Below are 15,735 nucleotides of genomic sequence, written 5' to 3'. Positions count from 1 at the left end.
ACTGGCCGATAACCACCTCACACCAAGGTCTCTTGCACCTGCTTATCTGATTAAAACAATTGGCCAGAATGCCCAACCCACTACGCTCTACTTACCTTACAGCTACAGACACACTGTGCACTGCTCGTCAACACCCACTGGCTCCATCCATGGCAATCCAACCCACCAGTCTACGAACTGGGTGGGGCTCAGTGACCAGCACTGATGCTGATGCCAGGGTTGGAGACATCAACTCACCCCACCAAACCGATCAAAGGCAAAACCACACTGCTGAATTTAGATACGTCATTATTATTGGTAAAAGAACCAAACATAACCCAGAGGAAATTAAAAAAATCTTTTTTTAAAAGCCACACACACACACACAATTAGTGGTTAGGGTCAGGAATGCACTGCAGGGATGGTGATAAAGGCAGAGTCACCTGTAGGATTCTAATAGGAGAAGTATCTGAAAGGAAGAATTTACAGGGTTATGGGGAGAGGGTGAGGAACAGGATTAGCTGGATTGCTAGTACAGAGTCAATGGGGCAAATTGAGGAATTCCCTTAAAATCGATTCACCCCGAAACCAACAGCAATGGTCAGTAGTGTGGGCAAGGTCACTTTTGGGGATGCTGGATCCATAAATCCATTGGATTCTATTCCCACCCCCTGGAGGGCATCCGACACAGCCAGGGGACGGACCCCAGACAGAAAATAAGTTGGGAACATTTTAACCAAAAGCTTCCAAGCTTAAAATGGAAGGAAGCGAAATATAAGGTGGTGTGATGGTTGGAAATAATCTCACCAGCAGTTAAGCACCAAGCAATGCAGTGTTACCCCAATCACTGAAAAACATTTTAGTGTCTTGGAAAATTCTTTGCTCTTCAGAGTGACAGCCCTGAACAAAACAGGGAAAGGAGGTTTGGTGCTGTGTGACAGTGGGGATTAACCTCCAGACCCAGGAATGTGGCCCATTTATAATGTTATGTGAATCCAATCGTAATTGTTCCTCCACGTTGACCTTAAGTGAAATGAAACAATGGTGAAGAGTCTCGACCTGAAACGTCGACTGTCCATTTCCCTCCATAGATGCTGCCTGACCTGCCGAGTTTCTCCAGCACTTGTGTTGCTGACGATTGTATCAATCCCAGTATGATTTGGTGTTGCCAAAAGAGTTGACAGAACTTTTAATTATTCACCCAGTTTCTCCCCACAAGGTCACCTTATAGCAACTCATCTTCCGATATCAGATCCCACACGCCTCTGTGGTCTTCAGCTGTTGTTGTCCCTCATTCACTGCAGACAGTTAATCTCAATCAACCTTCTTGGGCTGACCCCAATGCCACTTTGCAGTCAGGTTGAAGTGGAACAGGATTATTTAGGGTGGGAGACACCACCCATCCTATATTTGTCTCCACTTCCCCTGAAAGCAGTTAACTATGGCAATACAGTTGTGATATGAAGTGTATTAAATTTAATATTCTAATAGTTTTAACAGAATGAGATAGTTTCATTTTTCACCTGGAAGTAAGTGATCCAACAAACTGATTGAGACATTGATTGGCAACAAAGAGCCAAAATCCTTTTAAAGTTAATTAATGTTGTTGTAGTGTAACAGCGATGTAGTACCAGTACACGTTAATTTGAGTTTCTGACAGCTGAAATGAACAGCAAGCTGCTATTAACTGCTGACGCAGTCTGGGAAAATAATGTTCCATTTTACAGTTATCTCTGATGACAACAGATGAAAACATTTTTAAAAGCACCTCAAATAATCAGTGTAATTTAATTTTACAAGCTGTGTCAAGGGCACCAAGACCTTTACTGATGAGCACAGGAACAAGAGCTTTTAGTTACAATGAGAGAATGGGCCTTTTCATCAAGATTAAAATGGCATCTTAAAAATAAACACACAAGCAGCTGGAGAAACTCAGCAGGTAAGACAGCATCTATGGAGGAGATTGAGGGGTGACCTGATAGGGGTGTGTAAAATCATGAGGGGTATAGACAGGGTGAAAGAACATAGTGTTTCTCCCCAGGGAGGGGGTGCTATAAACAAGAGGGCATAGGTTTAAGATTAGAGGTGAGAGATTTAAAAAGGGACATCATGGGCAGCTTCTTCACGCACAGGGTGGTGCATAATTGGAATGAGCTGCCAGAGGAAGTGGTTGAAGTGGCACATTAGTACGTTTAAAAGCCATCTAGATAAGTCCATGGATAGGAGGGGTTTAGAGGGCTATGGGCCAAATGTGAGCAGATAGGACCAGCTCGCTGGGCAACACAGTCGGCATGGACGAGTTGGGCTGAAGGGCCTGTTTCCATGCTGTGTGACTCTATGGAGGGAAATGGACAGTCAACGTTTTGAGTCGAGACCCTTCATTGGGACTAGGACATCAGAACCCAAAGTATTGACTGCCCATTTCCCTCCACGGATGCTGCCTGACCTGCTGAGTTCCTCCAGCATCTTGTATGTTGCTCCAGATGCCAGCAGCTGCAGTCTCCACCTTAAAAATAAACTGTATCAGTTGGTTGGCGGGGAATTAACTCAAATGCAACAATTCATCACGCTTAGAAATATTGAAAATTTGGAACAATTTTTAAGTTAATAGGTCCTCTCACCAGCTTCCCCCCGCCCCCCGAGCCATCCCCCACATCTCAGTCATTTTCTGTGGTCTCACTCAGCTGGACACCTCTCACTATTCAGAAGCCCACTGATAGGTCTTGTCCAATCGTGGATAACTGGAAGAGGAGACCACCTCTGAGTCAAAGGATCCCAGCAGCACAGATTCACCAGCAAGCTGCCCCATACCACAGGTGCATCCCTCCCCACCACCGGTAGCATCCCAAGAAGGCGACGTCTATCAAAAATCCCCACCATCCGGGCCGTGCCATCTTCTCACAGCTACCATCGGGCAGAGGGTACAGAAGACTGAGGTCCCACACCACCAGCTACTTCCCTTCAACCATTCAGTTCTTGAACCAACCTGCACAACCCTAATCACTGCAGTTTAGCAACACTGTGACCACTTTGCACTAAAATGGACTTTTTTTTGTTCTAATTGTGTTCTTTCTTGTAAAAATTGTGTATAATTTATGTTTATGTTTTTCTTGTGAATGCTGCTTATCTGATGCTATGCGCTTACGATGCTGGCACAAGTAAGTTTTTCATTGCACCTCTGCGTACACGTGCTTGTGCATGTGACAATAAACTCGACTTTGACCTTGGGTGACTGGAGACCCTGCTGATTCAGCCTGAAGCAGATACTGTGGTAAGTATCAATCAGCAGCTTAGACAATCCGTCCCGATTGGATCAGGTGTGCATTGCAACAAAGATTCAAAAAGATCCAACCATCATGAACAGCGAGACCTATAATTAGATATATAATATTCATTCACGTAACATTTGTTCCAATCACATTACAAATAGATAACCATTTGATGTGGGTGAGGAATAAAGTGATGAATACTGTCAAAATTAAACAGACGTCTAGGTATCCAATATTATTCAGTAACAAAAACAGCATGACCAGTCCAGCTGAGAAATACCACAGTACCTCGGTTCTATAAAGAATCTATTAGAAAGAACAGTTCTTCTAACTGCACTAAGAGGTAACAGAGTACAACAGAAACCTAATGCAAACCTACAAACTACATCAGCTTGCTGCACAAAGATAGCATTTTGATTAACAGTTAAGTTATAACTCAGACTTGGCCAGCCAAGTAACTTTATAAAGGAAATGTTATGTTGCAGTTGGCTTCAATCTGGAATTAGGGGGTCAGCATTGAAACTAGAGTATATGGACATTGCTGTAGGTTTATATAACATACTTGCTTTGAAATAATATTGACATTACCCTATTAATTTTAACTGGGTTAGCCCTCTGTTGATATACAAGTAATTTCATATTATAGCTTCTTGCATGAATATACTAATGGTGGCTTCAGGGACTTAAGAAGTCAGATTTTTGTGTCAAGTCCAAATTGTTAGTAGCCATCTCATCCTTTAAGTTTAAGCTCCTATGCTAAAGACAGGGTCCCTACAATTCAGTGGTGAAAGAGTATCATAATCCTTCAGCGATTAAAGTAACTTTTAGGTACCAAATGTGAAGAGAACCCATTCCACTTAATTTCAGATGACAGCAATGGCCTTAACTTAATGTTACACAGCTAGGGCACACATACTGGGCATGTGTGTACAGCAATAGCTGTGATCTATGGTCCCTCCTTTCTAGCCCCTTTGTCACAAGGGACACACACGACAGAATTGCCATGCAAGCCATGACTCCGATCACACAGGATGGGGAAGGGAAGTGAACTGTATCACAGAGTGGATGGGAATTATTTGATAAAAAGGAAAAAGAACTACAAATGCTGCAGATAGTAACCCTTTGATTGTGGTGAACTGTGCAATATCCCTTCCCTCCTCAGAAGATCTGCCTATGGCTCAACAGCTCAAACATTGTTAGCCTTTCTCTTTTTACTTTGACACACTTGGGTTGTGACATATCCTTTCCTCAATAACAGCCTCCACATTTGAGGAAATAAATGGCCTGTTTGAAAAGCAAACTAAAATATTCCAGATGGCCAATTTACAAAAAAAAAACAAGTTGCAACCGTGTGTCGAGATGCCAATGGTTGGTGGATACAGGCATGCCATCACTGCCGATGGTTCTAAAAAGCAAAATGCAATCTTTTTATGAAGTGTTTGTGGCTCAAGTTGGACATCAAAGGAAACTAAACGTTTGCTTTAAGTTTGTTACGTCTGGAAACCTTCCTGTGGATTCAAACCTCACCAAATCCCAGGAGGCCCATGAAAGGGATTGGATCTAAAAAGAACATTTGTCCATCGGATGTTGGGTTTTATAGCAACTTTTCACACTTCAAGTTCTGTAAATGTCACAGTACAGCTCAATCCAAGTCCAATAAGATGTTAAGCCCCTGGGGCCACAGCGCAAGTTAAGCAGATCTTTGTGGCTACAAGTTTCCCAAGGGGTCAGGCAGGGATTAAGATTGGAGTGGAAACTAATCAAACGGCAATGGCATCAAATGAAAATGTAACTTCAGTCTGTAGCATTTATTTTCTCTTGTTCCAATAAGCTGAACTGCTTTGTACTCTTTTTAAGCAATAAATCTTAAATGACTAACTTGGGAGGGTGCAAATTGGATTGGTTTTACTTTTTTCCCCCCAATATAATGTTCTTTTTAAACAAAAAGGTGAAGAATTTCGGCCACCAGGTAAATAGTACAGCAGCTTCAAGTAGTCTTGTTACAGCCTTTACACAGCAGTGGTAAATACTTGGGCGCCAGGATTCTGCTAGCAGATAAACTCCTGCCGCATCCGAATGATCTGTAACAAGGCAGCTTGCACATCTTCATCCATGTGACCCTGACAACAGAAGCAGAGGAAAATAAAATGCAGCTAAAACAGTTTTTCCTTCTACACATTATTTTAAGATTAAAAATTAAGGAAAAGGGTAGGTAAGAGAGCGAGTCCACACTCAGGGAATGAAACAGCACAGGTTTGGCCCAATACAACCGTACTTTGAGAGAACTGTTGGATCAGTCCCACACTCTGCTCTTTCCCCAAAGCCCTGCACTTTTCTCCAATTCCCTCCAGCTCACCACGTAAAACAAAAAATCCCATCTCTCCCATTACCAATAGATCAGCATCCTCTGGTGACTGACCCTCCTTACCCCTTCTATCAAAACCACCCCTACCCTTCAACCATCAAAGATTCACACTGCCACCTCTGGGTACAGACCTAACTTCTCCTGTCTCTCGACAAAGCCAAGATCCCACATCACTGGGGCCATTCCAGCCAAGTTCTCCTGCACCTTCTCCAAGTCTCACCTGGAATTGCTGCAAAACTCCAGCTAGGGTCTTACCACGTAAAGGTTCAACATCACTTCCTGGCTTTACCTGCCACATTGAGGCACTGAATAAAGAGACCTTACCCTGAGTCACACTCCTCATTTTCAGAAAGGGGTTTGAACTCTGTAACACAGCTCAAGGCTCCACAGAGGGGTTACAGTAATCCAATTAAAAGTTAATGGACTTGGAGCCACAGATCAGAATCACCAATTCAGGAACAGAAGTTTGAATTTTGCCCCATGGCAGGCAAGGAATTAAATAAATAAAATTACCGTCTCAGTAATAGTTCTGCATTGTCATAAAATCTAGCAACTAATGTACATTTGCCCCTTACACAGAACACTATGAAGAGCTAGTCTCAGAACCAGTGATGTGAAAACCACCAGACTGTTGTAAACCCCCAGTCTGGCTCAATGACATCCTTCAGGGAGGAAACCCAGCCATCCTTACCCAATGTGAGTCAGAGTTTTACAGCACGGAAACTGGCCTATTGGCCCAACTTGTCCATGCCAGGTTACCTACCTGAGCTGGTCCCAGTCGCCTGCCCATGTCCCTCAACCTTTCCCATCCATGTACCTGTCCAAATGCAATTGCACCCACTTCCACTGACCACTATTCCCACATACCCACCACCCTCTGTGTGGAGAAACCTGCCCCTCAGGTCACCTATAAATATTTCCCCTCTCACCTTAAATCTATGCCCTCTAGATTTAAGGGCATCTACCCTAAACCCTGAGGGAAAAAACTGTGACCATTGTTGGATCCGGTTATTTTCAAATCCACAGGTTCTTTGAGAAGTCCAGGAATGAGTTGAAAACAACTTGGTGCTTCAAAGTTTTATTGGAAAGTTTAAAACAAAGAAACAGTCACAGAGCACATGGCACCAGCTTTGATGAGCCGAGACAAAGGAAACGAAAGATGAGCTCAGGCCAGGGGAGGTGAGCAAGAGAGAGAGATTAACAAAAAGCAACACCTTTTATACCTGAGATAAGAGATGCTCCTTAGCTAACAATAGTCCAATCAGGAAACCTATTAGGTACTTATGGCCAAACCAACCAATGAAAAAACCATATATTCACCTGATGGATGAATCAATAAGCTAGGAGGCGGCCAGTCCTTGTGCAGCCACTGGAGGTGTATTAAACATTATACATGTTTAAAAAACTAATTAAAACAGTCGAATCCAACACCATTCACATTATCTACACCCTTCATAATTTTATAAACCTCTATAAAGCCGCCCCTCAGCCTCCTGCACTCCAGGGAAAAATGTCCCAGTCTATCTCGTCTTTCCTTTTAACTCAAGCCCTCCAGTGCTGGTAACATCCTTGTGAATCGTTGTGGCACACTTTCCAGTTTAGTGACGTCCTTCCTATAGCTGGGTGACCAGAATAGGAACACCCAGCTATAGGAAGGTCTACACTTGGAATATTCCAAGTGTAGTCTCACCAATGTCTTGTACAATTGTAACATGATGTCCCAACTCTTGTAGTCATTGCCCTGACTGATGAAGGCAAGCGTGCCAAACGCCTTCATCATCCTGTCTACCTGTGTTTCCACTTTCAGGGAACTACGTACTTGTACTCCAAGGTCTCTCTGTTCGACTACACTCTACAGTGCCCTACCATTTACTGTGCATGTACCGCCCAAGTTTAGTTTACAAAAATGCAACACTTTACACTCGTCCAAGTTAAATTCTATTTAAATTGTTTGGCCATTCCCCAGCTGATCTTGATCCTACTGTAATCTTAGTTAACCTTACACATGGGGTATATGTGACTCAGACCCACCACTGTGGTTGACTTTTAACCATCTCCTCAGCTCAGGGTCAACCAATTAGGGGTGGACAATATATGCTGGCACTGCAGTGACTTCCACATCCCACAAATAGAAGAGGAATTCAAATTCCGTCGTCGATGGAGACGGGAGAGGTTCCGGAAGATTGGAGGGTTGCGGATGTTGTTCCCTTATTCAAGAAGGGGAGTAGGGATAGACCAGGGAATTATAGACCAGTGAGTTTTACCTCAGTGGTTGGTAAGCTGATGGAGAAGATCCTGAGAGGCAGGATTTATGAACATTTGGAGAGGTATGATATGATTAGGAATAGTCAGCATGGCTTTGTCAAGGGCAGGTCCTGCCTTACGAGGCTGATTGAATTTTTTTTGAGGATGTGACTAAACACATCGATGAAGGGAGAGCAGTAGATGTAGTGTATATGGATTTCAGCAAGGCATTTGATAAGGTACCTCATGCAAGGCTTATGGAGAAGGTGAGGAGATATGGGATCCAAGGGGACATTGCAGTGTGGATCCAGAACTGGCTGGCCCACAGAAGGCAGAGAGAGGTTGTTGAAGGGTCGTATTCTGAGTGGAGGTCGGTGACCAGTGGTGTACCTTAGGGATCTGTACTGGGACCCTTACTCTTTGTGATTTTTATAAACAACCTGGATGAGGAAGTGGAGGGGTGGGTTAGTAAGTTTGTGGATGACACGAAGGTTGGGGGTGTTGTGGATAGTTTGGAGGGCAGTCAGAGGTTACAGAGGGACATAGATAGGATGCAAAGTTGGGCTGAGAAGTGGCAGATGCAGTTCAACCCAGATAAGTGTGAACTGGTTCATTTTGGTAGGTCAAATATGTTGGCGGAATATAGTATTAATGGTAGGACTCTTGGCAGTGTGGAGGATCAGAGGGATCTTGGGGTCCGAGTCCATAGGACGCTCAAAGCAGCCACGCAGGTTGACTCTGTGGTTAAGGCGGCATTTGGTGTATTGTCCTTCATCAATCGGGGAATTGACTTTAGAAGCTGAGAGGTATTGTTACAGCTATATAGGTCCCTGGTCAAACCCCACTTGGAGTACTGTGCTCAGTTCTGGTTGCCTCACTACAGGAAAGATGTGGAAGCCATAGAGAGGGTGCAGAGGAGATTTACAAGGATGCTGCCTGGAATGCGGAGCATGCCTTATGAAAGCAGGCTGAGGGAACTCGGCCTTTTCTCCTTGGAGAGACGGAGGATGAGGGGGGACCTGATAGAGGTATATAAGATGATGAGAGGTACTGATCGGGTAGACAGTCAGAGGCTTTTCCCCAGGGCTGAAATGGTGGCCGCAAGAGAACATAAGTTTAAGGTGCTGGGGAGTAGATATAGAAGAGAGGTCAGTGGTAAGTTTTTTTACTCAGAGAGTGGTGAGTGTGTGGAATGGGCTGCTGGAAACGGTGGTGGAGGCGAATAAGATAGGGTCTTCCATGAGACTGTTAGATAGGTACATGAAGCTGAATAAAATTGAGGTAAGCCTAGTAATTTCTAGGGTAGGGACGTGTTCGGCACAGCTTTGTGGGCCAAAGGGCCTGAATTGTGCTGTAGATTTTCTATGTTTCTGAAAGCACACGGTGTGAGCCTCTGATGAATTTTTATTACAGTTAAACATTAACAGGATGAGATTACTGTACTAAAGCTATTCATCAACGTTGCTGAGAAACTTTATAAAAGTTTGTGAATCTTTTCATAAAATTGAAAGTACTCCAGAGACTTAAGGAGAGATTTAATAGGAACGCGAGGGGAAACTTTTCCCCACAGAGGGTGGTCAGTGTATGAAATGAGCTGCCAGAGGAAGTGGTTGAGGCAGGTACATTAACAACATTTAAAAGATACTTGGACAGGTACATGGATGGGAAAGGTTTAGAGGGATATGGTCCAAATGAAAGTAAGTGGAACTAGCCTGGATGGGAATCTTGGTCGGCATGGACCAGTTGGGCTGAAGGGCCTGTTTCCGTGCTGTATGACTCTATGAATAAAGTAACTGATGTAGTTCATATAGTCAGGATTGTTGATAATGGTGTTTATGCAATGTTTGTCAGAGTTGTCCCACCTACCTGTGCAGCATTGAGAAGGTGTGTCCGATAAATTGCAATAACCTCGCGGTGTTGTCTGTCAGCATCCTGTCGAGAATCGGAAAAGATGGTGATTAAAAACTGGGCAAAACTTCAAAAATGCAGTATGATTAAAATATAAACAGAAAATACTTGAGATACTCAGCAGGTCAGGCAGCATCTACGGAGAGAGAAACAGTTAACCATACAGGTTAATGTCCTTTCATCAGACTGAGGAAAGAGAGAAAACAAGTTCCAGACAGAAGAGAATACTTGTGATAGGTGGAGATCCTGGTTGTCCAGGTGACCTTGGTCTCCACCCTATCACAGACATTTTGTTCCCTCCACCTCTCAGCAACTCAAAACAAGATCGTTTTCTCACTTTCCCAATTCTGATGAGAGGTCATTAACCTGAATCCTGTTTCTCTCTCCGCAGATCCTGCCTGACCAGCTGAGTCTTTCTAGCATCATTTTTGTTTCAGGTTTCCAGAAGCTGCAGTTTTTTGCTCTTCAACTTGATTCAATAACTTCCAATCTGGTGGATCTAAAACGGGAAAACATGTTTACAAGACACCCAAAACAGTCGGATCATGGAAGACTATATTTAGCAGGTACATTTAATGAGGCTTGATCTAAACTCCTTGAAATAGATGTAGGAAGATTTTGCCAGGGCTGGAGGATTATAGTTAAGAGTTTAGACCATCTAGACTGGCATAAAAGCAGAAAACACTCAGCGGGTCAGGTAGCACCTGAAGAGAAAGAAACAGAGCTGTTTCAGTTTGATGGAAATTCTGAGATACCAGTCATTAAACTCAAACATTAACCATTTTTCTCTCTCCACAGATGCTGCCTGACCTGCTGAATGTTTCCAGAACTTCTTGTTTTAGTTTTCAGATTTTCACATCTGCAGATTTTGAGTTCCATGATTACAGTCTAGGCTGGGTTTGTTTCATTTGGAAAGATTTAACTGACGTGTGTAAAAATTGAGAGATCTCGACAGGGGGAGTTGGAAAGACCTAGTTCCCTTAATGGGGATTGGGGGAACATACATTTAACAAGTGATGGAATGATTATAAGGAAGTTGGGGGAAAATTGATTTCACTCATGGGGTTTGGAACTGAAGTGTTTTAAAATAAAACAATCTGCAGGGGCGTGGACCAAGAACTGAGAAGTGGGAATTGTCTAATGTCAGCATGGGCTGAATGGCCAAACTGGTGGATTTCTGGGAGTGATAATAAAGCTGCAATTTAAAAGAGAAGGGACGAGAAATACAAACAGCAAAGGTCAGTACCATGCATACTATGTGGCAGCTGCAGTAATGCTGACACAAGGCAGGAGAGAATGGGACTGATGCCAAATAAACAAGCAATTTATAGCTGGACTCAGCTCGTTCCACCATCGAGGACATCTACAAAAGGCGATGTCTCAGGAAGGCGACATCCATCATTAGGGACCCCCACCATTTGAGCCATGCTCTCTTCTCGATGCTGCCATTGAGCAGGAGGTACAAGACCCACCCCTCAAGGTCCAACAACTTCTTCCCCACTGCCATCAGGTTCTTGAACTGACCTGACAAACCCTAATACTACCTTGGACTATACTGCAAGTTGAGAGAGTGAGAGACAAAGAAGAAATCATATCATTGTTTATTTTGTCATGTCATGATTCAGAAAACGTAATGCCAAAGCACCTGACTCCACTCACAAGCATCCTACAGTTCCAACAGCCAACACATTGATTTATTCCGATCACTCTGGTAAACTGAACTCCCCTATTACAGCTTAAACAAAGATTTCTACCCAACCTTCAAAAAAGTTCTCTGGAGACATAATAAATTCCACAGGAAGGAAAAGTGACAATAAAGTTTAGAAGGCGCAACATTTTGAGATCAGTTTGCAACCCCTGCCCGTCCCACCACAAATTCCTTTGATGTTGCAGGTGCTTCCTCGTGAAGCTAAATTACAAGTTGAACCATTTTCACTGATTGGAACAGTTCCAGTAAAGTTAGAGAAATAAAGGACTGCAGATGCTGGAATCTAGATGAAAAACACGATGATGCTGGAGGAACTCAGTAGGCCAGGCAGCATCCGTGGAGAAAAGCAGGCGGTCAATGTTTCAGGTCAGGACCCTTCTTCAGGACTGAAGATAGGAAAAGGGGAAGCCCAATATATAGGAGGGAAAAGCAGAGCAGTGATAGGTGGACAAAAGAGGGGAGGCGGGGTGGGCACAGGGTGGTGATAGGTAGATGCAGGTAGAGACAGTGATAGGCGGGTGCGGGGGAGGAGGGGAGAGCAGATCCACTGGGGGATGGGTCAAAAGTGAGGAGGAAAAAGAGGGGGGATAGAAAAAAGAGATAGGCTAGAAAAGAAGAGAAGAGATATGGTTGGGGGGGGGAGGTGTAGGGATTACTTAAAGTGGGAGAATTCAATGTTCATGCTTTTATGTCTTTATGTCTTGCACAGTACTGCTGCCACAAAACAACAAATTTCATGACATGCCAGTGATAATAAACCTGATTCTGATTCTTAAAACAAGCATCAGGTATCCCTCTGCTTCCCTACTAACATATGCAGGGGAGCTGCTATCAGTTTTGTATGTCTAAACCAAGAGAACCACACAAACCTAACACAGTCGAAAGGCCATCCATTTAAACCTATCACTGCTCCCATTTTCTCAGAAAATTATGCCAAGATGCACTAACTTCTATCCCAATCTGTACAAGGTACTACTAATCCAGATGCACTAACTTCTATCCCAATCTGTACAAGGTACTACTAATCCAGAAACCATGGTCAATTGCAAAATTGGCCATGTTACTCTATTAGTAACCTAGAAACCTGAATTAACAATTGTAAGGACTAAAATGAGAATCCTAAACTTAGCAGTTCGATCATTTGAATTCAGTTTAAACTAAGCAGAAATGAAAAACTGCCCAGTGGTCACAAAACAGATTGTCATCAAAATGCAACTGGTTCATTGAAGATCGATTCCAATGAAGGTCTTTGTTCTGAAATATTAACTCTGTTTCTCTTTCCACAGATGCTGTCTAATGGGCTGAGTGGTTACAGCATTAGGAATTGTTTTTGGTTCGTTGAAGTCCTTTGAAGCCCATTTGGTTAACCTCTGTGGTTTACTTTAACCTGCCCGAGGATAGCCAAGGAAGAGTTCTACCAAGGAACCTTCGCAGGATAACTAGAGGGTCAATAAATGTGGTCATGCCAGTGACATCCACATCTCGAGAATAAATTTAAAACATCTAGAATACTGTGACTACATGATCATACAGCACAAATGTCAAAACATTGGAGGCTGTGCAAAAGCAACAGCCAAACTGACGAAAAAGCCTGAGATTATTTACTCTGACATTAACACAGCTCAGGTAGTCATTCCCCCTTCAGGCTGGTTCTAGCATTTGATTAGATCACGACATTCTATCTCAACTCTACATCCCTCTATTCCCATATCCAAATCTTTTGGGGGAAGAGAATTTGAGGTTCCCACTAACGTGTGTAAAAAATTGCTTCCACAGTGTACTGCTATTGGACCAGTTTCAATATATTCAGAGACAATGCAGGAACAAAGTGGGACTGGGAGTGAGGAAGTGAGACAGAGAATTATATCTTTCCAAATTTCAGCTTGTTCTAAAGCACGTCACAGGTGAAGTGATTTAGAAAGCACATCACAGGTGAAGTAGTTTAGAAAGCACGTCACAGGTGAAGTGATTTAGAAATGTTGTCACATTGGAAACATGACACCCAATATGTGCATAACAAGATCCCATAAACAGCAATATGTGATGACCAGGTAATGTGTTTCTCTAAAACAGCGATGTTATCTGATGGGCAGCTATTGCCAAGGGTCCCTAGGCATCGCTTCACTGAGAAGTTTCACCCAAAAGGTGGCACCTCTGAAAGTGCAGCACTCCTTTGGGACGGCTTTGAGCAGCAACTTGAGGGGTGCTGGGCTTTGGGTCCGAGGCATCACAAGTCCTGCTCTGCCTGTGGCTTCTGTGGAGATGCTAAAGCACCCATTTGGAGATCCACTCCAATGCTGTTTGTGGACAGAGAGACTTTGGTCAATCCCAAAGTAAGCCCATGATAAATTTCTATCCACAGGTCATGATGCCAACACAGTGCAGCTCCAGTACGATTAGGCCATTTCCGCAATATGTGGCAAAACAGAGCTCATACAAAAGTGGTTTCAGGAAAGTAAAATACTTCACGTTTTATCTGTAACGTATTCTGAACGGGTGCAGAGGATGCATTGCAGGAAAATAATATGTAATATTCAACATGAAAATTTAATATTCCTTTGGCATAAAACAAGGCAAGTAACATAGAAGATGAAGATTAATTGTTGCTAACTCTCTGCTCTGGAAATTCACACATACTGTTTAACTTATTTAATATTTTAAATGTAACAATTCAGGCAAATTAAAGTTTAATATCTTTATTGTATCTTTACATCTTAAATAACTAGAATGAACCAGAGAAAGATCACTGTCACAAATTGAACCTCCAGTTGGCATATAAAGTAAGTAATTTAGCTCAACCTTTCAGATCATTTTACTCTTAACTGAAGACAAAAGGTCTCACAAACCAGTGAGCATGTTACCTCTAGCTATGAGTTTGTACTTGTTTTAAGGGGGTCAGCAGTGGAAAGGGTGAGCAGCTTCAAGTTCCTGGGTATCAACACCTCAGAGGGTCTATCTTGGGCCCAACACATTGATGTAAATACAAAGGCATGCCAGCTGCTCTACTTCATTAGGAGTTTGAGGAGATTTGGTATGTCACAAGAGACTCTTGCAGATTTGTATAGATGTATGGTGGAGAGCATTCTGACTGGTTGTATCACTGCCTGGTATGGAAGCTCCAATCTGCAGGATCGAGAGAGACTGCAGAGGATTGTAAGCTCAGCCAGCTCCATCAAGGGCACAACCCTCCCCGCCATCAAGGACATCAGGAGGCGGTGCCTCAGGAAGGCAGCATCCATCATTAAGGACCCTCACCACCCAGGACATGCCCTCTTTTCATTACTACCGTCAGGGAGGAGGTACAGGAGCCTGAAGACCCACAGTCAACGTTTTAGGAACAGCTTCTCCCCCTCCAACATCAGATTTCTGAATAGTCTATGAACACTACCTCAGTATTCCTCTTTTGCACTATGTTTGTTTTTGCAACTTGTAGTAATTTTTATGCCTTGCACTGTATTGCTACCGCAAGACAACAAATTTCATGACATATGTCAGTGATAATAAACCTTATCCTGATTGTTTAGTATCTTTAACATAGCAAAGACATTCTAAGGTGCTTCACCCAATTTATTAAGTTGGATGAACAAAGGTTTGGTCAAAGAGAGGCAAAAAGAGATACCAAGGTGGGAGGCTTGAGGAGAGAATCCCAGAGCTCTGGGCCCTGACAGCAGAAAGCACAGCCAGCAACAATGGAGCAACTAAAACCAGGGATGATCGGAAGGCTCAGATTGGAGGAATAGCAATCTAAAAGCATTATAGGGCTGGAGGAGATTACAGAGATAGGGAGGGGCATGAACATGAAGGGATTTCGAAATGCAGGCGAGGATTTAAAATTCAAGTCACTAAATTACTAGAAGCCAGGGCTGGGGGTGATGGGTGATGTGAGTTGGTGTGAGCTAAGACACATGCAGCAGAGTTTTGGACAGAGTTTACAGACATGGTAGTGGAAGAATCACTGTGCAAAGTACTGGCTTTAGAAACCATTGAGAGACAACTTCAGCCATTAGTCCAACTCTACCACAGCTTCCTTGTGGCCAGTGGGCACCAAATAAACCATTAATTGTTCCAATCCTTGGCCCTGCAAATCCACTATAGGTACATTTCTGCCCAAAGGTCCTTCCCATGGGAGGCAATCCAACAACTACAAGAATCTGATATGCTAAAATCTGTGGCTGTTAATCTTTTTGAACAGAAGTGTCACTTGTGGACAGGCACGGTAGTGTAGCGGTTAGCGTAACGTTATTACAGCGCCAGCGACCTGG

At 43.3% G+C, this 15,735-nt stretch overlaps 1 protein-coding gene across 2 annotated transcripts in view; it reads right to left on the bottom strand.

Moving 5' to 3' along the window:
• Positions 1 to 3,350: 3,350 nt before the first annotated feature.
• Positions 3,351 to 15,735, bottom strand: part of LOC127584031 (uveal autoantigen with coiled-coil domains and ankyrin repeats protein-like) — a 48,251-nt gene continuing 35,866 nt past the window's right edge. For both annotated transcript variants that reach the window (XM_052040552.1, XM_052040553.1), the window contains 2 exons: positions 9,724 to 9,789; positions 3,351 to 5,368 (listed from right to left, as the gene is read on the bottom strand). In XM_052040552.1, the coding sequence (XP_051896512.1) occupies positions 5,297 to 5,368; positions 9,724 to 9,789 (138 nt within the window). In that variant the 3' untranslated portion in view covers positions 3,351 to 5,296. The remainder of the gene's footprint in view (positions 5,369 to 9,723; positions 9,790 to 15,735) is intronic.

The sequence above is a fragment of the Pristis pectinata genome, chromosome 28 (genome assembly GCF_009764475.1).
Source record: "Pristis pectinata isolate sPriPec2 chromosome 28, sPriPec2.1.pri, whole genome shotgun sequence".
Classification (NCBI taxonomy): Eukaryota; Metazoa; Chordata; class Chondrichthyes; order Rhinopristiformes; family Pristidae; genus Pristis; species Pristis pectinata.
Note: the sequence above shows the minus strand (reverse complement) of the source record. Positions and strands in the feature narration are given on the sequence as shown.